Source organism: Mesocricetus auratus, unplaced genomic scaffold (genome assembly GCF_017639785.1).
Source record: "Mesocricetus auratus isolate SY011 unplaced genomic scaffold, BCM_Maur_2.0 Super-Scaffold_100010, whole genome shotgun sequence".
In the NCBI taxonomy this organism is placed as follows: Eukaryota; Metazoa; Chordata; class Mammalia; order Rodentia; family Cricetidae; genus Mesocricetus; species Mesocricetus auratus.
Genome location: NW_024429194.1, coordinates 62,231,565 through 62,257,995, shown reverse-complemented (window position 1 = coordinate 62,257,995; position 26,431 = coordinate 62,231,565). Strand labels below are relative to the sequence as shown.

The 26,431-nt window shown below is 43.6% G+C and overlaps 1 protein-coding gene and 1 long non-coding RNA gene across 3 annotated transcripts in view; one reads left to right on the top strand and one right to left on the bottom strand.

Annotated features, from left to right (window-relative positions):
• Positions 1 to 26,431, top strand: part of LOC121142846 — a 197,320-nt gene that overhangs the window by 8,241 nt on the left and 162,648 nt on the right. The gene's annotated exons all lie outside the window — the stretch shown is intronic.
• LOC101843024 (glycosylation-dependent cell adhesion molecule 1-like) lies at positions 14,789 to 17,486 on the bottom strand. Its single transcript, XM_021225350.2, has 4 exons — positions 17,364 to 17,486; positions 16,594 to 16,638; positions 15,289 to 15,504; positions 14,789 to 15,043 (listed from the first exon to the last, which is right to left on the bottom strand). Exons 1-4 carry the CDS (start codon positions 17,425 to 17,427, stop codon positions 14,913 to 14,915), a joined length of 456 nt encoding a protein of 151 aa, XP_021081009.2. The 5' UTR covers positions 17,428 to 17,486; the 3' UTR covers positions 14,789 to 14,912.

Genomic DNA, 26,431 nt, shown 5'->3' with positions numbered 1-26,431 from the left:
GGGAGGCCTGAGAACAGACAGGGACAAGTGCAGCAGTGACTGCTGTGTCAGGGTCAGAAGCAAATAAGAGGTCCGAGAGCACAGAGGAAGGAGCAGCTGGAGAAACTACAGGTTTGCAAGGGAGGTCAAGCTGGCGTTTTCCTTCCTTCCCTTCCTGTTTTCTTTTTCTTTTTAGAATAAGTAGGGTTTTGAGAAAGAAGAGTGTGAGCACAAGAGGGGGACTATGATGGTTTGAAAGAAAATGGCCCCCAAAGGGGAGTGGCACTATTAGGAGTTGTGGCCTCATCGGAGTGGGTGTGGTCTTGCTGGAGGAAGTGCGTCCCTGTGGAGGCCAGCTTTGAGGTCTCTTTTCTCAAGCTTCAGTTGGCCGCACAGTCAGTCGACTTCCCGTTGCCTTCTACCTGCATGCTGCCATGCTCGCCATCATGATGCTAATGGACTGCATCTCTGAAACTGTGAACTACCTCAATTAAATGTTTTATTTGTAAGAGCTGCCATGGTGATGGTGTCTCTTCACAGCAAAAACCAAACCAAACCTAACCAAACCAAACCAAACCTAACCAAACAAACCCCTAAGACGGGCTGATTCAGAAGGTCCTGGGAGACGAGGGAAATGAAATGTAGCAAGGGAGGTGGAAAAAGGAAGACAGAAGCCATGTGGTTGCTGGAGCTGGGTTGAGCTGTGGGGAGACAGGGGTGCTGTGGGGAAGCTGTTGGGAGCTGTCATTTTCCAGTACCAGGGAAGAGAATGTGAAGCTCTGGGCTGCAAGAGTTTCATTGAATTTTGATGTTACTGTGGAGGACTGGAACTTAAGAATTCCAGAGAAGAAACCCTGAGTTCTGAAGTCAGTGGGCAGAGAAGGAGTCTCAGCTTCAGGAGGCTAGATTACAAATAAAAGGGGTGACTTTAGACCTCCCATGGAGTTGGACTGGCTCTGGGACAATCCTGATTCTTCTAGTGACCTAGTGGCCTTGGGCTGGTAATTTGCTTTTCTGAGCTGTCCCTTTATCTGTTGAATGGGGATAATAGTTCCTGCCTCCTAGGATTGTTGCTGGCATTGAGTGGGATAAGGCCCACAACATTTTCAACACTGTTCCTAGTGAGAGCTTGACAAATGGAGCACTTATTCAAATGATAATCAAATGAAGAGCTGTCTGGAGGATTGTCTCCTGTAAACCAGAACCATCTCTTTTGTGCTTTCTACCGGACTGAATCAGGGATGCAAGTTAGGAGAGAACTCAGCATGGCTGAGAGGAAGGCTTGCTCATTGGAACTACCAGGGCCTGGAGGATCTTGTCTGTGCTGAAGAGATCTTTAACTGGAAGGCCCAAGCAGAAGCTGGGTGATGGGGGAGGAAGGGTAACCCCTTTTAACTTAATGCTTTGGGATCCTGGGTGGTTCTGAAACTGTAGAGGATGGGTCAAAGATCCTGTGGATCCGCTGAAGGAAAAGGGCTTCTGAGGCTGGGAGAGGAGCCAGCAGTGGGCAGAATCAGGGCTTTGCTGTCCAGTCCCTCCAGGTCAGGGGAGGGTCCTGCTGTAGTGCAGGTCTATGGGGGCATTCTGTCCTTCCTTCCTGCCCCGCAAGCTGGAACTCCAAATTCTACAACAAAAGTTTGGGAGTGGGAAAAAGACTATGTGCTTTTATAAAATCCTGAACCCACCACACACACACACACACACACACACACACACACACACACACACACACACACACACACTGAATAGCACTCCTGAAACATAACTTCAGGCTTCCTCACTGTGCCTGGACTTCAGATTCTACAGTAGATTCTCTGGGCAGATGGCTTTCTTTTTCCTCATCTTTCCTCCAATCCTTCAGAGGCCACGAGTGGAGAAGAGGGGTCTCTGCAGTCCTTCCCAATGTCCTTTTCTTCTCAGCTACTGTGACAGGCCCTTATTGGCCATCTCTTTTTATTAACTAAAAGTTTTTCATCTATTTCACATACTGACCACAGTTTCTCCTCCCTCCTCTCCTCCTGTTCCCTGCCCTGCCTCCCATCTACCCGCTCCCCATCCACGCCTCCACTGTTGTCTCGTTCAGGAAGGGGCAGGCCTCCCATGGGTGTGAACAAAACATGGCGCATCGAGTTCATCCGCCATCTTTCTTTATACCCACTTCCGCTAAAGGAGAGGACCTTGTCCCCTCCTTATTGGGGAGCTAGTGGACATTTAGAGTCTCTTTCTGTTCCTTGCTTCCAGGGAAAGGAGCAGCTGATTTATCACCCATTCACTTATTCATTTCACTCATGAATTCAACAGCAGTGAGTAGTGAGTAGGAACAATGATGAGTTCCAATGGAATAGATATTTCCATGTTGAAAAAAAGTTGTGTACAAACTAGTAAACAAAATGAGATGTTTTCAAAGCATAGTAAGTTCAGTGGTGGCAGACAAGCATGTGATGACCAAAACATCTGGTGAAGTATAACATGGCCAGGGAGGCTTTCTCCAAAAGCATAGCATTTGAGTTGAGGCCTGAAGGATGGGAGGCGGCAGCTATGCAAACAGCAGTAAGAATACTACAGAAGACAGCTATGCTCACCACTATACCATCAACACTGCTTATGGGGCTGGAGAAAAAGCTTAGTGATTAAGAACACTGGCTGATCTTCCAGAGGATCTGTGTTCAACTCCCAGCTCCCCACATGATAGTTCACAATCATCTGTAACTTCAGTCCCAGGGATACAACACCCTCTCCTGACCTCCAAGAGCACTGCATGTGCATGGCGCATGGACATTCATGCAGGGAACACCCATGCACATAAGATTAAAAAAATAATTATATGGACATGAGACTTGAGCAGAAAAGATGCTGATGCGTGTGAGGACCACAAAGGATGCCGGCATGGGTAGGATATATTTCTGCTGAGAGTGGAAACAGGAGGCTGGGAGCCAGACCATGCCTGGCAAAGAGTTTACATTTTATCTGAACTGCAAGCGGGCATCACCTAAGGGTTTTAATTAGCAAGTTGTCTGATATGATCTTATATGTACTTTGAAAATATTGCTTGTTAAATGCTGAATGGAGGATGGATTAGAAGAGGAAAAGTGGAAGGAGAGGCATTAGGTTAGGTGAGAAACACTGGTGTGGAACTGAGGGAAAGGCAGAAATCATGATTGATTCCTCAGGATGTAGCTTGGGGATGGAGTGGTGATATTAGTGAAATAGGATATTAAGTTCAGATGTGGTAATGAGATCATGACACCACGGGATAAGAAGACTAGAGGTTAAACGGGTAAGATAGCAGCTCCATAAAGCTCAGGACTTTCAATCTTATGAATCCTTTAAAATATTTTTAATTCATTGAAAATTTCATGCTATTTGTTTTGAGTATTCACCTCAGCTTCTCCCCTTAACTTCCCTTAGATTCACCTGCCTCCCTAAGCTACTTTGTGTTCTCATTAAAAATGTAATAACCTCCCATCAACTCAATTTATGCTGTCTATACACTTATGAATTCTTCTTTTTCCATATGTGTCCCAAGACGGCTGCTCAACTTTTTCTCAACTCAGGTGGGTGGAGGGTTTGGAAAGGACAGGAAGACAGATTCCTGTTAAGAAAACAAATTATAACCTGCCTGTACCAACTTACTTTTATTAATACTGTGACCAAATACATACCCAAAGAGGAACAACTTAAGGGGCTTGGGAGATTACTCAGTCAGTAGTTAAGTGCTTATTGAGCAAACATGAGGACCTGAATTTGATCCCCAGCACTCATGTAAAAAGCCAGGTGTGGTGGTGCACACTTGTAATTTCAGTGCTGGTGAGGATGAAACAGGGTGATCCCTGTGCTCACTGGCCAGCCAGCCTGGCAAAGTATGTAAGCCCCAGGTTTCAGTGAGACATCCTGTCTCAAAAAAAAGGTGGATGGATATTTCCCAAAGAATGACATCCGAGGTTGTTTTCTGGCTTCCACCATGCATGAATGCATGTCCCCTGCACGCGCGCACACACACACACACACACACACACACACACACACACACACACACACACACATGCCCTTCCACTTTCCACACAAAGGAGACAACCTAAGGGAGAAAGGGCTTATTTTGGCTTGCAGTGTAAGAAGATACAGTCCATCGTGGAGGGGAAAGTGTGGGACAGCTGACTAAATGGGAGAGTTTGCAGTCACACTCTACTTCCTCACATCTTAGTGGAACAAGAAGCAGAGAGCAGACAGGAAGTGGGGCCAGGCTTTAAAACCAGCAGGCGTTCTTCTAGCGAACCATCTCCTTCAGCTCTGCTTCCTAAAGGTGCCACAAATCTTTAACCACAACATTGCCAGCTGGGGACCAACTATTCAAACACACAGGCCGATGGGGAATATTTCACATTCATTACATTGTCCTAGTATGTGCTCATCCCCTATGGGCTAACACCTAGTCACATGGCAACACCTAGCTACAAGGAAGCTGGGAAAGCACAGTCACCAGCTGTATGGGAAAAATGGCAAGGTCAGTGAGTTGGAGGTCAGGGTCAAGTCAGACTCACTGTGGCTGGACCCTTAGAGCAATGATGATGCAAAGGCAAGGAAGCTGTGGGCAGAGTGTAAGACCCTTGAATTTAAGGTTCTGACGGTTATTGCAACAGCACAGGCTGAGGTACAGCGGTCAAAGACTTGAGCAGCCTGGGCACTGGAACAGTCTCTGCACAAATGATGAAGGCTGTCAGGAACAGAGGAGAGAAGACCAGGCACTGAGATCATCAGCAGATGGGGGAGAAGCCGTGGCCCAGGCTTCATAGAAGAGAGAGTTTGAAGGGGGAAGATGTGGTTTAAAGCAGCAATAGGAGAATAGAGAACATTTCTTCCCAACTTCAGGCTCCGAGCTATTCAGTGGTTAAAGGAGGAGGCAGTTTCCACTTGAGTAGATTGTAGAATTCTCAGGAAATCTTAACATTTTTATATAAGATGGTGTGATAGGACATTCAAACAAGACATTGGGAATTTAAAGGCATTTGCCCAGAAGTCTTAGGGGGCACATGATGAAAAGACTTCAGTGGAAGCGACAGGGAAGAGGACTGGGTGGGGCCAGGGACTGGAAGAGTCAGTTGGAATGAGGGTCTAGAGAGTAGGTCTTTCTTGAGGCTTTGAGTTGGTTCTGGTGATGACTTGTGGTCAACATGAGAGGTGTGGTGTAGTGTACCTTAATCTAAGAGTCATCGGGATACCCTGTAACATTTAGCATCTTAGGCAGGTGGTTCCCAAAGGAACAGGTTATACGTTGGAGCAGAACAATCAGTGGTCCCCAGTGTGATGTCCCCATCACAAATCCTGTTAGATGTGACTGTTAGGATCCACAGGCAATGAGGGATTGAGGCTGCAGATGGAACTAGGTTGCTAATCAGCTGACCTTAAACATAAATAGGGAGACTGTCCTCCATCATCCAGATGGGCCTGTATTTATCCCAAGGGTCCTTCAATGTAGATGAAGGAGTCAGGGGAGACAGCTGGACTGATAGCAGGGTGAGAAGGCCTTGGATCATATTACTGGCTTTGAAAATGGAAGCCGTGGGCCAAACAATGTGGGTGGCCACTCAAAGCTGGGAAGTGCCAGGAAGCAGATGGTCCTCAAGAAAGGGATGCAGTCCTGCCTGAGCTCCCTGACTTCAGCCTGGTGAGAACCGTCAGGGATTTAGGAACAGCAGAGCCTCGAGATAATAAATCTGTGTTGTTTTAAGCCAAGGAGTCTGTGGTAATTAGAAAGTAATATGGGATGAAAGGCTCCTCTCTCTGATGACTGCTCCCTCCTGCAGGCTGCAGTGCTGTGACAGCTGGGAAGGGGATGGTTGTTGGTTTCATGAGGCCTCATTTCATGAGGGGTGGAGTTGGTGCATTAGCAGCTGTGCCCCTCAGTAGCTTTGCATCATGCCCTTCTGCCCTGTGTGAAGAGAGTGCAGGCTTGCGTGGAGCTTCCCTCCCCTGCCCTCTTCTCCTCACCAGTGTTTGCTTTTTTGACTTGTGGCTTATGCAGGAAGAGGATGGATGAGGAGGTCCCTTTGGATCTCAGTGCCATCGGCCAGTTTCACATGACCAGAGAGTTTGGGGTGGTATGGTTTGTTGGCGTTGGTCTGGTCATGAAGAAAATGAAGGCTCCGCCTCCTTTCTGCCACTGTTCTTTGGTGTTTCTCCATTGGCTGGGTTCAAGTGTGGAGCACGAAGTGCTCTGGGTCTCCTGGGCCTCAATGGTGAAAGACAGGCTTCGGGGCCCAACAACAAAGGTTTCTACGGTGCAGATGAGGCCGAGATAAAACTGTCCCAACTGCGTGTGGAGACACCAGTGTCAGGCTGTGACTTCACTGCGCTATTCTTTAGCCACTGGTTGTCTGCTTGGCTTTGAACCGAGTTTAGGACCTTAGGATGAACTGTGGAGAATGCTGCTTTTGGCCTGATCACAGGCTCCTGGGATTATTTACTATCGGATAGTCTTTAGTTGGCTTCAGCTTGCAGATTTCTTACACCCTGTTTGGGACTGTGGATTTCCGAGGCCTCTGTGGGACTAACCACAGGGAGGTGTGCGACTTCACGTAAGGAGGAAGAGAAACCTTTTAGGGAGGAAATGTCATTGTGGGTAAAGTGGAGAAAAACTGAGTGGGACTATTACAAACCCAAAGGATTTGAAGAAAAGGAAGCCCTGTTCTCGGGGCTTCTTTAGGAATTATTCTTTAGGAATCAGGTTTACTCAGAAAACTAGGGGACAAGGTCTGTGTAAGATACAAGTGCTGCTCCTTCAGTGAGAAAAGTTGGACAGGAAGGTAGAGACAAGACAGTTCTGTTGACTGCAAGTGTATATGGGGGATGGAGAGAAAATTCCCTTTCTTTTCTTCCTCCCCCTTCTCCTTTCTCTTTGATTGTTCTTTCTTTCCTTTCTTGCCCTTCCCATCCCCTTTGCCCTTCACTCCCTTCTTCTCTTTTTCTTCTCCTCTGTCTTTTCTTTCTCTCCCCTTTCCTTCTCTTTGTGCTAAGGCTCTAGCTCAGGGCCTTGTCAGGTTGGTGATCTAACCACTGAGATATACTCTCAGGCCAAAGACAATATTTTCTTGAGACAGAATTTGACTTCCTAGATACCTGTGACCATGGCTGAAGTAATAATGGAAGAAGAAAGAAGTATGCCCATGCCTACTTTTAAGGATGGAACTAGAAGCCATTAGAATGCTCTTTACTAAGTTGATAAGTTCATGACCGATTTAAGAATTGTGCAGAATAGAAGGAGGCCACTAGAGGGAGCACATACCTAGAAAACTGGCACACAGAGGAAATGGAGAGGGTTACCAAACTCCATTATTGGGTAAGTTGCCAAGGGACACAGTTAAATTTTTTAGGGAGTATTGCCCATGCTCTGAGAACACATGCCACATAGTTGCTAAGAAGGCAAAGCTCTTTCTAAAGGGAATTCAACACTAAAGAAACAGATCAAGGTGCTGGAGGGATGGCTCAGTGGTTAAGAACAATAACTGGTCATCCAGAGGTCCTGAGTTCAACTCCCAGAAACCACACGGTGGCTCACAACCACATGGTGCCCTTTTCTGGCCTGCAGGGATTCCTGCAGATAGAACACTGTATACATAATAAATAAACCTTAAAAAAAAGAAACAGATCAAGTTACACTTTCATTTGAACTAAAGGGAAAGAAACACACAATCTGTGGATACCACAAGGTCATAGATTAGTCAATGTACATGCTTCCCAACCCCATTGCAAACTCATACCCAAATCAGCCCCTCTGTGGAAGACTTTTGACCCTGGAGTTTAGTTCATATACCAAAAAAATGCTAAAAGGTGATAAGGCTGAGAGAGGGTGATGGGGGAAGTCCTGTGTATATGTCAATAAAGCACTGTTGGGCAAAAGGGAAGCAAGATAGGTGGGACTAGGAGTTGAGGAGGATTCTGGGAAAGAGAGACACAGGCAGACATCATGTAGCTGCCATAGAAGAGGTCCGGACCCTTTCTCCGGTAAGAGAAATACTTAGATTAACAATTATGGGCTAAATACTTAAGTCAGAGATAGCCAGTAACAAGCAAACGGCCAACAGCTTCATAATTAATATAGTCTCTTGTGTGTTATTTGGGGACTGCAACTGTGGCAGGGCCCAGGCAGCTGGCAAGGAAGGCTACACTCTACAAGAGGGAACTCTCCTGAGGAAGCCAAGGCTCTCTCTCTTCTCTCACATTTCTTCATTTCTGCCCCATGACTTCTAGCAAGGTGATTCTTGCTGAGCTCAGAGCTTCTGTGTGTGTTTGGAACTGATGAGAAGGCTGTCTTTGAGATACTTTCTATTGTTTCTTCCATTCTAATGCCTGGCTAAGGAATACAGATTCCTAACCCAAGCCTCTGAGCAGCCAGCATAATCTCAGGAAGAGCATGTGCAGGTGTGCAGGCCTCACAGATGTGTGGCTTCAGGCTTCCTTGCAGCCACTCAAGGAGCACTATGGCTAGGCTCCTCCCTTTATTTATTTATTTATTTATTTATTTATTTATTTATTTATTCAGAGGCAGGGTTTCTCTGTGTAGCTCTGGCTGTCCTGGAACTTTAGACCAGGCTGGCCTTGAACTCACAGAGATCTGCCTGGCTCTGCCTCCCAAGTGCTGGGATTAAGGGCGAGGCTCCTCCTTCTTAAGCATGTGATCTTGCATCTTGAAGTAATATTGAAGACACCTGTGCCCTTGCGCCCAAACCCTCCTGAAGGAAGTTCAGGTTCACAGCTGCTTTGAGACATGAGAACATACTGAATTTTGTGGTGTGGAGTTGGTGCAATTGTATCCCATGTATCCCTGCTGCTCTGACTGGGAAGAAATATGGATCCAGGAATTATTTGGATTAAGTTAGCTTTGGAGATGCTAGAGGAAGTGCACTCATATTACAGGGAAAGACTGGGGTTCTGCCAGTCTTCTGTCTTTAGGCATAGACCTTCTCTGTGAACAAAGGGGACACTCTCTGTCCTCATCTCAGGTCTGTGAGGTTCCAAAGCACCCTCTTCAGTAGTGCCTAGAGCTCTGAAGACATGCTGTCCCAGGCAGGAAGAGCTGAAGCCAGGGTACCTATCTCTACTTGATCTTAGGAAGCTGAAGTTTCAGAGAGTGCATTTACTCTTTTTTGTTGCATCTGTGACAACGTGGAAACCCTCTTCTCTCATGCCCATCCAAAGAAAACAGAGTTGATGTCTTTGATCCACTTGGACTTGAGTTTTGTGCAGTGGGATGAACATGGATCTATTTGCATTCTTCCACATGATAACATCTAATTATACCAGCACCATTTGTTGAAGGTGCTTTCTTTTTTCCTTTGTGTAATTCTGGCTTCTTTGTCAAAAATCATATGTTCATGGATATGTGGGTTTACATCTGGGGTCTTTTATTCAGTTCCAATATTCAACTTGTCTATTTTTATGCCAATACCATGTGGATTTTATTATTACTGCTCTGTAGTACTGTTTAAAATCATGGATGGTGACATCTCTGGAAGTTCTATTATTGTTCAGGATTGTTTTAGCTATCCTGGGTTGTTTTGTTATTCCATATGAAGTTGAATATTGTTCTTTCAAGTTCTGTAAAGAATTGTGTTGGAATTTTGATGGGGATTGTATTAAATCCATGGATTACCTTAGGTAAGATGGACATTTTTACTATGTTAATCCTGCTGATCCATGAGCATGGGAGATTTTTCCATCTTCTGATATCTTCTTCAATTTCTTTCTTCAAAGACTTAAAGTTCTTTGAAGGTTGTGGTAATTTGAATGTAATTGATCCCCATATTCTCATAGAGAGTGGCATTATTAGGATGTGTGGCTTTGCTGGAGTGGGTAGGTCTTTTTGGAGGAAGTGTGCCACTATGGGGGTGGGCTTTGAGGATTCCTATGTTCAGGATGCTGCCCAGTGTTGCAGTCAACTTCCTGTTGCCTTCCAGCCAAGATGTGGCAAGCACGATATCTGCTTGCATGCCACCATGCTTCCCACCATGACAATAATGGACTGAACCTCTAAACTGTTAAATGTTTTTCTTTTAAGAGTTGCCATGTCATGGTGTCTTTTCATAGCAGTAAAAACTTTAACTAAGACAAAGGTCTTTCATATTCTTTTAGATTTTCCAATTTTGTGGAGTACAGATTTTTGAAACATGATGTAACGATTCTTAGGATTTCCTTGGTGTCTGTTATGTCCCCCTTTTCATTTCTGATTTTGTTAATTAGAATATTCTGTCTCTTGCTTTTAGTTAGTTTGCATAAATGTTTGTCTATCTTGTTGATTTTCTGAAAGAATCAACTCTTTGTTTCATTGATTCTTTGTATTGCTCTCTTTGTTTCTATTTTATTGATTTCAGCCCTCATTTTGATTATTTTCTGCCTCTTACTCCTCTTGAGTTTGTTTCTTTCTTTTTGTTCTAGAGCTTTCAGGTGTGCTGTTAGGTCACTAGTGTGGCATGTCTTTAGTTTCTTCTTAAAGGCACTTGGTGCTGTGAACTTTCCTTTTAGCACCATTTTCATAGTGTCCCGCAAGTTTAGGTGTGTTATGCATTCGTTTTCACTGGATCCTAGGAACTCTTTAATTCCTTTCTTTATTTCTGTCTTGACCCATTCTTTATTCAGTAGAGAGTTGGTCAGTATCCACGAGTTTGTAAACTTTTTGTAGTTTCCCTTGGTGTTGAAATCCGGCTTTAATTATGGTGGTCTGATAGGATTCAAGGGGTTGTTTCAATTTTCTTGTATCTGTTGAGACTTACTTTGTATTGGAATATGTGATCAGTTTTGGAGAAAGTTCCATGAAGTGCTGAGAAGAATGTATATTATTTTGTGTTTGGGTGAAATGTTCTGAAAATATGTTAGATCCATTTAGTTTACTAGGTCTGTTAGACCCAATATTTCTTGGTTTATTTTTTGTCTGTTGTTGAGTGGGGTATTGAAGTCTCCCAATAACAATATGTGAGGGTCAGTGTGTGATTGTTCACTTCAAACTTTAGTAATGTTTCTTTTACAAATGTGGGTGCCCTTGTGTTTGGGGCATAGATGCCAAGAATTGAAACAGCACATTGATGGCTTTTTCCATTGATGAGTCTGAAATGTCCTTCCCCATCTTTTTTGATTGGTTTTGTTTTAATGTCTATTTTGTTAGATACTAGAATGGCTGCACTAGCTTGCTTCTTAGGTCCAAATCTAGCTCCTAACTCTGTGGTAATATCTATCATTGATGTTGAGGTGTGTTTCTTGTACACAGTTGAAGGATGGATCATGTTTTTGTATCCATTCTGTTAGTTTTTGTTTTTTTATTGGGGGAATCGAGTCCATTGATTCTGAGATATATCAATGACCAATGATTGTTAGTTCCTGTTATTTTGTTGGTGTTATGTCTCTGTTTGCTTTCTCTCATTTGGATTTATTGCTTTGAGATTATTTATTTCCTGTGTTTTCATGGGTGTAGTTAACCTCCTTGAGTTGGAGTTTTCCTTCTAGTACTGTCTGTAAGGCCAGATTTGTGGATAGATATTGTTTAACTTTGACTTTGTCATAGAATATCTTGTTTTCTCCATCTGTGGTGATTGACAGTTTTATTGGGTGTAGTAGTCTGAGATGGCGTCTATGGCGTCTTAGAGTCTACAGCACATTTGTCCAGGCCCTTCTGACTTTTAGTCTCCATTGAGAAGTCAGGTGTAATTTTAGTAGGTCTGCCTTTGTATGTTACTTGCTCTTTTTCTCTTGTAGCTTTCAATATTATTTCTTTGTTCTGTATGTTTACTGTTTTGATTATTATGTGGTGAAGGGAGTTTCTTTTCTGGTCCAATCTATTGGTGTTCTGTATGCTTCCTGTACCTGAAAGCATGTCCCTTTTTAGGTTAGGGAAATTTTCTTCTATGATATTGTTGAAAATATTTTCTTGGCCTTTGATTTTGTATTTTCTCTCTCCTTTATTCCAAGATTTGGTCTTTTCATAGTGTCCCAGATTTCCTGGATGTTTTGTGTTAGGAATTTTTATATTTATCGTTTTCTTTGATAAATATTTGTATTTCTTCTATGATATCTTCAATGCCTGAGATTCTTTATTCTACTTCTTGCATTCTGTTGGTGAAGTTTGCCTCTGTAGTTTCTGTTCACTTACTAGCTATTTCATTTCCAGAATTCCATCAGTTTGCATTTTCTTTATTTTTTTCCATTTTCATGTCTTGAACAGTTTTGTTTGTTTCCTTCTACCATTTGCTTTTTTTTCTTGGATTATTATTTTTTTTCTTGAGACAGGGTTTCTCTGTGTAGCTCTGGAGCCTGTCCTGGCACTCACTCTGTAGGCCAGGCTGGCCTTGAACACACAGTCACCACCTGACTCTGCCTCCCAAATGCAAGGATTAAAGGTGAGTGCCACCACCATGTGGCTTTCTTTATAGGATTTATTCATTTCCTCCAATTTTTGTGTGTATTTTCCTTGATTTCTTTTAAGGTTATATATATATATTATTAATTTCCTGCTTAAGGCCTCAATAATCTTCATATAGTTAGTTTTAAGGTCTTTTTCTTGTGGTTCTTCTGTATTGGAATATTCAGGATAGCTAGGCTTTGGTGATGTCGTACTGCCTTGACTTTTGCTGATTGTGCTGCTATGTTGGTGACCATGTATCTCACTTTGGGGTGATTATAGGTCTAGGTGTGATTTCTGAGTTTGTCTTTGTTGAATGGGTGCTTTGTTCCTTAGTTTCTGTTTCCTCTTTGGTTGAGCAGGGCATCTAATCCAGAGTTGGGGTCTGGACTTCTGGTGGCTGATGTGGCCTCTGGTTGAGCAGCTGTATTTAATTTAATAGAGGGTATGTTTCAATGTTGTCTTTTAAAATTAGGAGTGGGCTTATGCTAAATTCAGTTATTTTTGGGTTATCAGTGTTGAGTTGTTTCTTGTATTGATGCTATGTATTTTGTAACCCTTAAGTGAGCTGTGTTGAGCAGAGCAACTGAGTTGATGAGGCAGAGGGAGTAGAGTCTAAGGCATTTCTGGAGTTAATTCCTGTCCTATTTGGATCTACCTCAGAGGCCTTGGGGGCCAACAGTCACCTGCCTCCCTGACTGGTTCCAGGAGTGTGCAAAACATGGGGTGAGAATGTGTATTCACTTTCTTCAAGTGAATGGGGATAATAGCATTCAAAAAATTTTTTTAAAGCAGGATTATATGAGCAAATCATGAAACTCCTTTGGAAATAGGGCCTGCCACACAGTGGCAGCTATATAGACCAATAGATCATTTGGTTATATATTTGGTCACAAATGGCCAAATATTTAAAAGTATGAGATTGCTCTGATGCTGGTCTTTCCCTCCACCTGCAGGCTAACTGTGTATGGGAAAAGAGGAGGCTACTCGATATTGGGGCCTTTCCCCCCTATGCATCCTTTCCCTACAGGACTAGCAGAGAGGAGGGAGGTGGTCCAGGGCATCTTTCCAGATGGATTGTTAGGTACCTGCCTGCTAGTAGCTTTGACAGCTCTGTCTCTGTGACTCAGAGAGTCAGCAGGGGTGCAGTGAGGGTACTGCAGAGACTGGAAAGCCTCTTATCCTGAGGTCTCTGATCCAGGAAGCCCCACATTTTGGGTTTATTGGCACAGCTGCCCAGGCACCTACTTTGGTTCTCACTGGGAATGAACCTCTACCGTGGTCTGAACTGAAGGATCAGAGGATGAGTTAGTGATGCCTTAATCTCCCAATACTTCCATTTTTCTAATCTAACTTCTTAGGAAATATCTCCTCCAATTTCTTTCCGAAAAAATTCTTCCTACATTACTTTTCCTGTTATTTTGGTGAGAATTGTTGCCATATCCTAAACATTGGCATCAGGAAGACTCTGTGTTGATCTTTCTGTCTTGTTTGGAAGATAGTTACAGTTGAGCAATACTGGAGAGCATCCAGAAAGCCCTAGAAGAAAGGACTTTCTATCCAGGAGGAAAGGAAGAAGGCAAGGAAGTGATTTTCTGGGGTTTCAGCTTTGAGCACTCTTCTTTCAGATTTTTCTCAGCCAGAAGAGTGCTAGCCCTGCATTGTAGCATATTAGTTGCTTCGTTGGCTTTCTGGACTTTCTTTCATGTGTCCAGGGGATAGGATGCTGGAGAGCAGAGATGCTTCACCTTCCTGCCATCCTATCTACTCTTGAATAGGCAATGTTCTCTTTCTGTGTTTTTAAGACAGAAAGAGACTTCATTTCCCCAGGTTTCATATGCTTTCACATTGAAAACTGCTTAGGGTTGCAGGGAAGGCCTGGCAGGCACTTGGTAGATGTTAGCTAAGTGAGCTAATGAGAGGGATCCATCCTGAGAAGTCCTGGCAGATGAGGCTATGGGACTTCTGAAGAGGTGAAGGCAAGAGAGTCCAGGATGGGACCTCGGGTCAGATACCAAACAGTTCATAAAAGGAACAGGGAGATATCCAAGGGTGGCAGTGTCCAAGAAAATTAGGGAGGAGAAGATTCTAGAGAAGATAATTGTGTCCAGTCATGCAGGGACAGAGTAGAAAAGTCAGAACTGAGAAACAGCCACGGGGCTATTGGGACTGGTGGGTGGGAGCAGGCAGACTACAGTGGGTGAGTAGGCATGGAGGTGGTCCATGTTGGAGGTGCAGAAAGATGACAAGGATCAAGTGTTTATGGGGCTTGTTTTGGATGGAAGACTGGACCAGGTCTGTAAGCCGAGGAGGATGGGAAGTTTGAACCTAAAGGCATAGAATAGCTAAAAAAGGAATCCTGGTAGAGTGAAGGTGTCCCACCTCCCTTCCTGGGCCTGATAAAGTAACCAGAGAGCTGGGTTCCGTTTGAGATACTTTAATGTAAGACGTTGACGGGCACACTGAGAGGTGATGGCTGGCTTGAACAGAGTGTGGATGATGAAGGCCCCTCCTGTGACCTAGCATGGGACATGGTTAGGCATTCTTGTCTTCATGGCTTCTCGATACCATTGGCAGCAGGGATTATGTCTTCCACACCATTCATGGAGTCTCCAGTTGTTTTACCCAGCTTTTCCCCCATTGCCTGGCTTAACTTAGTCAGTTCTCCCTCTGCGATGGTTTCTGTAATTTGAAGATAGACATGTTCAGTTAGGGCAGGTTTCCTGTTCACACACTCACGACCCACCAGGAAAAGCTTCCTGAGGTGCTGGCAGATAGTGGATCATTTGATCTTATACTTAAAATTTGCGCTTCTAGGACTTTCCCTTCCTCTCTAGAGACTCCTTATTTCCACACAAGTCACTGCCTGACCTGCTCTTCTCTGCTCACCACCTCCCCAGATGTTTCCCTTCTTCTCTAGCTCTTACCAGCTGATGTGGTGGATCCCGTGGACTCTTCCAGCTGAGACGTCCCACTCCTGATCCCGGCCTGAGCCTTTTGACTCTTTGACTTGGCACATTCTATCACCACATCATCTTCAGAAACCAGCTCTTCTCCGAAGATGGAAGACTCCTTGGAAGAGTCCTTACTGGAAGTGCTCTCCTTGCTGGTGTGGCTGGTGAGAGTGGACTGGGAATCTGAAACTAAGGACATGTAGGGAGTTAGGGGCAGAGAAAGCTTCTGGGAGAAACAGTGTCCCTTCACATGAGCAGGGCATTAGTGTTGAGTCATCACCTAGGTGACCTATGGAAGTATTGAGGTCTGATGCTAGTATCCGTATCCCTGAGCTCCTCAAAGGCATGGATTGGATTTCTAGTGTCATGTTTAGGAATCCTATTCCTGCCATCCCACCCACCAGCAAATCTACCTTCTCAGTTAAGAGCCATTTCCAAACACCCGTCTCTTTGCTTGGCTTTTAGGAGGAGTTTATTAGCCTTTGTTCTTCCCTCTGAACTCCAAGTATTTTTCTCCTTGGCTTCTCAGACTTCTCCCAGGTTAATCTGGGAAGCTAGCTCAAGATTAAGCCATGCTTATGGTTAATCTACAAAACCGAATCCTGGAATTTTTAAGTTTTTTTGAGCTGTGTGGTGCAGTGCCTATAACTGATGTGGCCCCTTGTCTCAGGGTGAGGAAACATTATTTTGTTGCTGAAGTTTTTCTTGTCCTGTCAGGTCCCGCCACCCTTCTTAACCCAAATAAGCACACAAAGACTTATATGAATTATTAAACTGTTGATTGATGACTTGGGCTTCTTATTGGCTAGCTCTGTCTTAATTATTAACCCATTTCTATTAATCTAGGTATTTCCACATGGTCCTATCTTACTGGAGAAGGGTCCAGACCTGTTACTCCTTTGGCAGCTTACATGGTGACTCTCTGCTTACCTTTCCCAGAATTCTCCTTGTCTCCTAGTCCCACCTATCTTCCTAAATTATTGGCCAACAGTATTTTATTCATCAACTAATAAGAGAAACATATATACAGAAGGACATTCCCCATCATTTTACCTGCCAACATTTGGGTGTGAAGTGCTGCTCCCATTCCAATTTGCAATGATTACATAGCATGAGTGCTGTTCAAAAGGTTCCTGGCCCCCAGATCTATGGCCAATTAGTGCAGCAGGAAGGGTTAAAGCTAAAAGCAGGAGGGACTGTGTGCTCACTTCTTCCTAGCATCATTTACTTTTTAGTCTTTTATCACTAAAAACCAAGGGATGTTCTCATGAAACTTACTGGCAGCTGTGTTCTGAGTCTTCATGGGGAGTTCATCTTCAGACCCTGAAGATAGAAGAGGTTAAAGTCTCCGGATAGCTCAAGACATGTGAACTGGTAGTTACCCCATTGCAGCTTCCCCAACCTCCCTTACTCTTTTTAGTTTGTTTGCTTTAGATGGGGTTTTCTTGATAGCTCCGGTTGACCTGGAGCTTGCCTGACTTCCCTGCTTTTGCTTCCTCAGTGTTGGAAATGCAGGTGTGCACTATCACACCCTTACTCAACTCTCCTTAGCATTTCTAAAATACTATGCAATCTATCCAGTATGTTTATTTTTTCTTCATCTTTGAATGAAATTCCAATGATGGCAGAGGTCTTTATGTAAGTTGTTAGTGTACCCTAAGTCCCTGGAAATATATATCATTGAGCGTGAGTGCTATGGGTAGCACTGGATATAGTGTGTTCAGCTTGCTTTCATTGTACCAGGGAGATGAGGAGGTTTAAAGCAGTGATTTTTCTTGGGTTGTGCTGATCCAACCTCTGGTGTTAGGATCAAACACAATTTCTGTTGACCCATAGTCTGCCCTGTTTTGGGTCCAGTATGACCTCTGAACTCAGTCCTGGCTTTCTGGGTTGCTGGATGCAGGGGGTATGTGTCTTCACACTAGCTTCCAGCAGTGGATTTTTCATTCTACATCTTATCATCTCTCCATAAAGGTGGCAATGTTGCTCATCTGACAGCCCAGTGGCCCCTATGGGACCAAGGGTAGCGGGAAGGAAGATATACTCACCAGGCAGGACAGCAAGAGAGGTTGTGGCAAGGCTGGCCAACAGCAGGACAGTGAAGAATTTCATGGTGGCACAGGAGTAAGGTCAGCTTTCTCTAGGAAGCTGTGTAGAGTGCTGGAGTAGCAGCCTGGCTGGGGCTTTATTTATTTTGGGGGTAAGGAAGAGCTGTGGGACAACAGGTCAGGGATTGGACCAGGAAGCAGGTCAGGTTTCCCATTCTGATTATATTGGGTTTTGGGAATTGGTATTTCTGGGAAATGTGTTAGCAGGAAAGTAAGGCCCCCAGCCTTCCCTTTGGCCTAGCCACTACCAAGGTGTGCCAGGCCCAGGCGCCATCCCTCTGTACCTTTGGGGGGACTTACCGAGTGGGCTCCCTTTCTTAATGTTACTCATTACTGGTACTGTTTTACGTTTCCCCATCTGATTATTTAACTGCTGCCTGTCTCCTTCAGAAGAGTGGCACTTCCATGATGCAGGGATTATACTTGCTTTTCTTGTCATGCTTTCTGCAGCAACTCTGTAGCAGATGGCTCACAGTTTGGGTCCAGAAAATAATGCTTATGTGACTGAATCCAGAAAAAACAAGATGGTCCTCCAGGCTTCAGACAAATCTCCCCATCAGTTCAGGAATAGAGGAGCGAGGCAGGTACGGGGATTCCTCCTGCTACATTGTATTCGGGCTTTGCTCACATAGGACGTCTCATTTGATTAATAGAAATTGGGAGGTTATTTATAAATCAAGGAACTCATATTCCAGCAGTGAGGTGGCTTCTACCAAGCACATTTCTGGATGCATGTTTTCCTTCATTAGTGTATAGTCACTGTGCAAAATAAAGGGTTTCATTATGACACTTAGTACTATCCTTTTTGGTCCTTTTCCTTCCTGAAGGTTCCCTTTCTCTTTCCAAATAGTTCCCCTTCTACTATCCACTACTATCCATTGGTCTGTCTGTCTGTCTGTCTGTCTAGCTATCATCTGTCTGTATTTCTCTATTTTTGAGATAGGATAATCTACATAGCCTTGACTGTCCTGAAACTCACTATGTAGATCAGGTTGGCTTCTGACTCAGAAATCTGCCTGCTTCCTAAGTGCAGGGATTAAAGTTATTCACCACCTAGTCTCTCTGAGACTGTGGGTTGCAGCATAGTTATCCTTTATTTTACTTATGAGTGAGTACATATCATCTTTGGCTTTCTTGGTCTGGGTTATCTGACTCAGGATGATTTTTTCTAGTTCCATCTATTTGCCTTCAAATTTCCTGGTGTCCTTGTTTTTAACAACTGAGTAATACTCCATTGCATAAATGTATCACATTTTCTTTATCCATTCCTCTGTTGAGGGACATCTAGGCTATTTTAAGGTTCTGAGTATTATGAATAAAGCTTCTATGAACATAGTTGAGCATGTGTCCTTGTGGTATGATTAAGTATCCTTTGGGTATATGCACAAGAGTGGTATAGCTGGGTCTTGTGGTAGATTGATGCCTAGTTTTCTGAGAAACTACCACACTGACTTCCAAAGTGGCTGTACGAGTTTGCACTTCTATCAGCAATGGAGGAGGGTTCTGTTTGCTCTGTGTCCTCTCCAGAATAAGCTGTCATTTGTGTTTTTGATCTTAGCTATTATGACAGGAGTAAGATGAAATCTCACGGTCATTTTGATTTGCATTTCCTTGATGGCTAAGGATGTCGAACATCTCCTTAAGTGTTTCTCGACCATTTGAAATTCTTCTGTTGAGAATTATCTGTTTAGATCTGTACCCAATTTTTAAATTGAATTATTTGGTTTGTTGATATCTAGTTTCTTGAGCTCTTTATTATATTTTGGAAATCAGCTCTCTGTTGGAACAAGGTGGATTCATGGGGTGGGAGTGGCGACTGGATCTCCCTGGGAAGGGAAAATAGAAGAGATTTTGTGATTGCACCGAGGGTGGGTAGGGATGGCAACATGAGAGATCAGGTTGGGGGTGAGAGTACTGAAAGAGACCACTGGAAAGGGGGGAGGATTTTGGGGTCAGGTAAAAACCTGGCACAAAAAAATCTCCCAGGAATCTACAAGGATGATCCCAGATAAGACTCTTGGCAATAGTGGATACAGAGCCTGAACAGGCCATCTCCTATGACCAGATTGGTGCCCAGTTGTCATCAGAGAGGCTTCATCCATCAATTGATGGAAACAGATGCAGACCCACGGGCAAACATTAGACAGAGTTTGGGGAATCCTGCAGAAGAGGTGGAGAAAAGATTGTGGGAGACAGAGGGAACAAAGACACCACAAGAAAACTCAACTGGCCTGGGCTCACAGGGGCTCGCAGAGACTGAGCCAACAACCAGGAAGCCTGCGTGGTACTGACGTAGGCACTCTGTATATATGTTCCAGTTGTGTAGCTTGGTCCTCTTAGAGGACAGCTAACAGTGGGAACAGGGGCTGTGTCTGACTCTTTTGATGGATTTTGGGACCCTATTCCTCATACTGGGTCCCCTTACCTAGCCTTAATACATGGGGGAGATGTTTAATCTTACTGCAACTTGATATACCGTGCTTTGTTGATACTCATTTCCTAAGAAGAAATGGAAGAGTAGATTGGAGGGCTGGGAACAGAAAGGGTGTGTGTGGGGAGCTGGGAGGAGAGGAGGGAGGGGAAACTGTGGCCAGGATGTAAAACAAACAAACAAACAAACAAACAAATAAATAAATTTATCGAACTAATTCCTTTCTTCATTTTGATGATGTCTGTGAAAAGTGCTTCTGGATTGGCTCCAGACAAGAGAGGGTTGCTGTATCAAAGACGTCTTCCAGGTATGTGCTTGCTGGGCACAGGATGAGCCCTGCAGAAAGAGCAAGGAGAACCTGGGCTGTGCCAACCAGTGTGAGTCCATCCCCTTTGGAGAGGAGCCCTACGGCATGGATGTTGTCCTCCACTTGCTACATCTGGGATCTCCTTAGGCAATGAGGAAGTGAAGGAAGTTTATTTTGGGCTGGCTCCCACCTCCCTTTCCTGTCTGATTTCCTCTTCTCACCAGCATTGACCCTTCCATGGACCATGACAGTTAGGAGCAGGAGGGGACAGATGAAGGCAAACACAGGGAGTCCAGGAAGGATCAACTCTGCAGACATCTCCCCTAATACATCTAAAGATCCATTATATCCAGGCTAGGCTATATTGTTAGTTTTTTCTCTTCTGTCCTGCATCATAATCTACCTTCCATGCCAATGCCAGAGAGATCTCCTGGAGGTCACGTCACTTCTCTGTATGAAAGTGTCTAGTGACAGTGACCCATGAGATAAGGTTCAGACTTCTTGACTCTCTACCTTTTCTACTTTATCTCTGTCTTCTGCAGTGTGTTCCCTCTTCACCGAAGTGCTGGGTTCATGCGATTTTTCTGTCAAGAAGGCTCTCCCATCCATCTGCCTGGGTTCATGCGATTTTTCTGTCAAGAAGGCTCTCCCGTCCATCTGCCTGGGGTATTTCTACATCATGCCCTCGACTAGACTTTTCTGCTAGAATGAGCCAACCTCACTTTATTGTCTCCTTTGCTGAGTCATCTGCCTCTGTGACCCCACAGTGCCTTGGTGTTATCATGTCTCCCATGTTCACTATCATGGCCCACTACTATTTATTGAGTACTAGCCATCTGCAAGCTTTGGGGATAGAACTGTGAATATAATCACTCAGACCTTAGCACTATAGCCTTTGTTGTTTGGCACTTATCCAATTTTATTGTGATTATATGATTTGAAACCTATTGGTCTTGATGGTCAATTTCTGTTTTCAGGACAGGAACAAGTATTAGTTTATCTCTGTATTTCAATGTATTTAGCACAGATATTAATACTTGTTGAATGTTCCAGTTTACATTTGTTGAATGAGTCAGTTTGCTTATTCAAAGGCATCCTTTGGGAAATATTTATTCAAGGAAGAATCTCCTTAGTGTGTGGGGATGCTTGATTCAGGGCCTCTGAGAGACCTTCGGCAAATAAGTATTTCAACAAGAACATATTGGATTCAGGTGCTGCGGCTCCAACAGCACAACAGAACTGTTCTCTGTTGTATTACACAGGATGCCAGTTAGATGTGAATTTATTATAAGCAATGCATTTTTAGTGTAAATATGTCTCAGTATTGTGTAAGACATAAGTGTGTCTCAGCTATGTCTGGAATGACATTTAACTGGTGTTTTGCGTTTATTGGCTAAATTTTGCTCTCAAGACTCTGAGTCAGTCCTTCTGTGTTCTCTCTCCGGCTTTGTCCCTTCAGCCCTGGGTGGTTGGTTGAGTCAGACCCAGGAAAACTCAATTGGCTACCACTGTAACTCCTGAGAAAAGAGGTCACAGAAGTTATGTACAAGATGTCTGACTTTGGTCAGATGACCCTGTTACCCTCACCATTTTTGTCTTGTAAGAAGTATGAGATTTTTATAAAAGTCACCATCAGCAGGCTGGATAGGAGGAAGACTAGTGGCTTCTGTGGAGGCCCCATGACAGAGATGCCTATTTATGCATATTAGACAGTTCCTAACCAAGTCAGTGCAGCCCCTCCCAATGAATTCTGAGACTGGGAGACAAAGAGAAGAAATTCAGAGATGTGAGAGCAGTAGCAGGATGAAAGGAGGAAGCAGGGGGCTAGGCAAACATGGTGTGCCACTACTTCCTGTCACTGAGCCTTGGTCTCCTTCTTCTCAAAGAGAAAAAGATCTAGATGTCTCCCAAGTTGCTGTAGGATGCTTCTGTTAAGATCTAACAGCTCCTGGGCCGGAGTAAAACACTCCCCAGTCAACAATGACTATTCTCGCATGACAGTGAGGATCAGCCATGCTGTGCTTTTGAACTCCTCTTCACTAAGTAGGCCTGAGATGCAGTTCAGGAATTAAAAGCCCAGCATCCAGGGAAAGTGTTTAACATTTCTGGCGTCCCCAGTGCTTATCTGTGAGTGTGAGAGCCTCCGTGCTCCCAACAAGCCAGTGCTCTCATCAGGCAGACAAGGAGACAGCAGAATACCAGGTCGTATGCGAGTGTGGGAGGGCTATGGCTACTGTCTAAGGGGTCTACCTTTTACTTTATATTATTTCTGCCTGTACTGGAGGTTGTACTTAGGCCTCCAGCATCCCAGAGATGCACTGTACCACTTAGCTACACTTGAGCTCTTTTTTGAGACAGTATCTTACTTCAATCTGCGGCTCACCAGCTACACTGTGATTTTTAGAATCAAGAAAAACCATTCTCAGTTTTATGGTGACTTCAGTTTATGTCTCATTAGTTAGAATCACATCGTATTTCTTTGAGTGGCACATTAACCAGTTGTTGCAGGGAATGGATCATTCTGATTGGCTTCACTGACTGTAATTCATCTCTTGCTACTTTGCCTTCCCTGAAAGAGTCACAAGGAGGGGTGCCATGGGTGTCAGTCTCAGCAAAGATAGAGGGAGTTATGGCTGGTGAGCAGTCAGTCAGCAGTCAGCAGTATGTTGTGGGTGTATCTAAGTTTGAACTCAGTGGGTTCATATATGAACTGGTTTTATGCTACTGAAACCATGGCTTTGAAATTGCGCCTTAGAACCTCCACTTTAGGTTTTGTTTAAACCTAAATCTTATTCCCAATCCAACACTCTTTCCCCACTTCCTTTCTCTTCCTCTGGTCCTCCGCTTCTCCTGGTGTGTTTAGGTCAGAAGGAGGGACTGGATAAACAGAAAGAAATAAACATCCTTTACCTGATTATTCCTGTAATCTTCTCTGGGCAAGACTCAATGACTGTGTTTTCTATGTGGGAAGAGCACAGATGACTAACTGTGGGGGCTGGTGTATTTGAATTGAATCCCTGGAGGGTCCTGGACTCTCAGATGCAGCTCCTTTCCTTCCTTCCTTCCCTCCTTCCTTCCTTCCTCCCTCCCTCCCTCCCTCCCTCCCTTCCTTTTAAATTTCTTTTTTTTTTTTTTGGGTTGTAAGAGCATATGTATGCACAACCATATGGGAGACAAGCAGCCTCCCCCTTCATATATATATTTTTATTTTCTTATCATACCTTCCCAAAACAGAGACATTCAACAGTAGTTAGAATGGCAATCTCCCAACATTTAAATTTCATTTACATTCCAACCACAGTTCTCCCTCTCATCCCTCCTCCCGCCCCCCCCCCCCCCCATAGCCTCTCCACCATCCCATCCCCACCCAGTCCACTCCTCCTTACTGGTAAGTGCTCCCATGAGGAATCAACAAAGTCTGACACAATATGTTGGGGCAGGGCCAAGCCCCTCTCCCATGCATTAAGGCTGAGCATAGCATCCCACTATAGGGAATCGACTTCAACAAGCCAGCTCATGTACCAGGTTTGTATCATGGTCCTCCTGCCAGAGTCCCCTCAGTTAGTTCAAGCTTCACAACTGCCTCCAACATATGGAGGGCCTAGTCTGGTCCCCTGGAGTCTCCACAGCTGTCAGTCTAGAGTTCATGGGTTCCCATGAGCTTGGTTCAGCTGTCTCTGTAGATTTCTCCATCATGATCTTGACTTCCCTTGCTCATGTATTCCCTCCTCCCCCTCTTCCACTGGATTCCTGGAGTTCTGCCTGGTTCTAGGTTGTGAATCTCCTGATGTGGTTTTCTTACCTACTCTCATCAAGCACCGTTCTGGGCAGTCAGTCTGTCTTGCATCTTTTCACATGTGGGGTTCTTTCGCCAAGACTGGTGGCATCTGACAAGATGGCTGAAGCTGCTGGACACCTGGGTCACTGGAAACCATCACCTCTTTCCACTCTTAAGACAGAGGGCTGTTCATCACATTCTGTACCCACTCTGTCCTGCTGTATATCTTTCCAATTATGATTTTTCTTCTGTTAAGTTAGCACAGGGGACAGGTTAGCAAGTCTGCTGCTGTAGAAGCAGGTGCTGAACTTGGAACGGCACTTCAGCTCTCCTCCTGTCAGGCATCAAGCCCCTGCTGAATGGCTGGAGGGTAAAGAGAAAACATCACCACCCACGACACTGACAAACCATTTTACTTCTCTGTTTTTAATTCAAGCTGAGGAGCAGGACGATAGCCCGATTCCAGGATTTGAAATTCACTCCTCAGGGATTCTTCAAGTGATCCCTTGCTAGCTGTCTTTACATGATAGACTACTCAACATCTAGCTTTTTTAGCCTACAGCTATAGTCTTTGCAACCAGACAATAGGGATTTTAATTCAGCATCTTATTTCAGGTGTCTGCTATAGTGGATCTTTGCCTCTCCATCCTTTAGGAACAATTTTTTTTTACACATATGCACTTGAGAATTTTTTGCACTGTGTGAAATACATGGTTTCCTTTTTTAAAAGAAGATGCTTCTAAGTTTCTCACTCATTTGTTGTACATAATTATGCATCCAGATTGCAAGTCTAATTGTAAATTCTTTATGCTCTGTGGCTTGTGTTTCAAAGACTATCTAAGGAGCTAGGAGATGGCTCAGCAAATAAAAGTGATTACTGTGCAAGCCTGATGACCTAAATCAATTCTTGAAACCCATGTAAAAAGCCAAATGTGGGAGGCTTACAGGCCACTTAACCTAGAGTATGCCATTCAGTGGTGGAAACCACAGAGGCCCTGCTTCAGCAAGGTGGAAGGAGAGAAAATCTTGTCCTTTGACCTCTATATCTGTGCTCCCTCTCTTCCTTCTTCTCTTTCTTGTTCTTATACATTTACACATCAAATAAGTAAATTAAAAGATACTACCCATAGTAAAACATTCTAATATATATTAGTGAAGAAAGGAGAGTGTAACTCTAGAGACAAGTCCCACGTAAAAAGGAGTGATGGAGCCAATGAAGGAGTATGGGGATTGCATTGTATTTGGATTGTTTTTGGTAAGATTGCTATTTTTACTGTGTTGATCCTACCTATCCAAGAGCATGGGAGATCTTTCTATTTTCTGGTATTTTCTTTCTTTAAAGACTCAAAGTTCTTGCCATACAGGTCTTCCACTTGTTTGGTTAGCGTTACCCCAAGATATTTTATGTTGTTTGTGGCTATTGTAAAGGGTGATGTTTCTCTGATTTCTTTCTCAGTCCATTTATTATCTGTATATAATAGGGCTACTGATTTTTTTGAGTTAATCTTGTATCCTGCCACTCTGCTAAAGGTGTTTATCAGCTGTAGGAGTTCCCTGGTAGAGTTTTGCTGGTCATTTATCTAAACTATCATATCATCTGCAAATAGTGAAAGTTTGACTTCTTCCTTTCCAATTTGTATCCCTCTTGATCTCCTTTTGTTGTCTTACTGTTCTACTTAGAACTTCAAGTACAATATTGAAGAAATATGGAGAGAATGGACAGCCTTGTCTTGTTCCTGATTTTAGAGGAATCCCATTGAGTTTCTTTCCATTTAGTTTGATGTTGGCTCTTGGTTTACTGTATATTGCTTTTATTACATTCAGGTATGTTCCTGTTATCCCTGATCTCTCTAGGACCTTTATCATGAAGGGTGTTAGATTTTGTCAAAAGCTTTTTCAGCATCAGATGATCATGTGGTTTTTCTTTTGAAGCTTGTTTAATGGTGGATTATATTGATAGATTTTCATATATTGAACCATCCCTGAATCCCTGGAATGAAGCCTACTTGATCATACTAGATGATTTCTCTGATGTATTCATGGATTTGATTTGCCAATATTTTATTGAGTATTTTTGTATCAATGTTCATGATGGATATTGGTCTGCAGTTCTCTTTCAGTTATAGGTCTATTTAAATTGCTTATCTGTTCTTGATTTAATTTTGGTAAGTGATATATATCCAGGAAATTGTCCATTTCTTTTACATTTTCGAATTTTGAGGAGTACAGGTTTTCAAAGTATGGCCTGATGATTTGCTGGATTTCCTCAGTGTCCATTGTTATGTTCCTCTTTTCATTTTTGATTTTGTTAATTAGCATGCTCTCTCTCTGCCTTTTGGTTAGTTTGGGTAAAGTTTTGTCTATCTTATTGATTTTCTCAAAGAACCAACTATTTGTTTCATTGATTCTTTGTATTGTTTTCTTTGTTTCTACTTTATTGATTTCAGCTTTCAGCCCTCAATTTGATTATTTCCTGGTGTCTATTCCTCTGA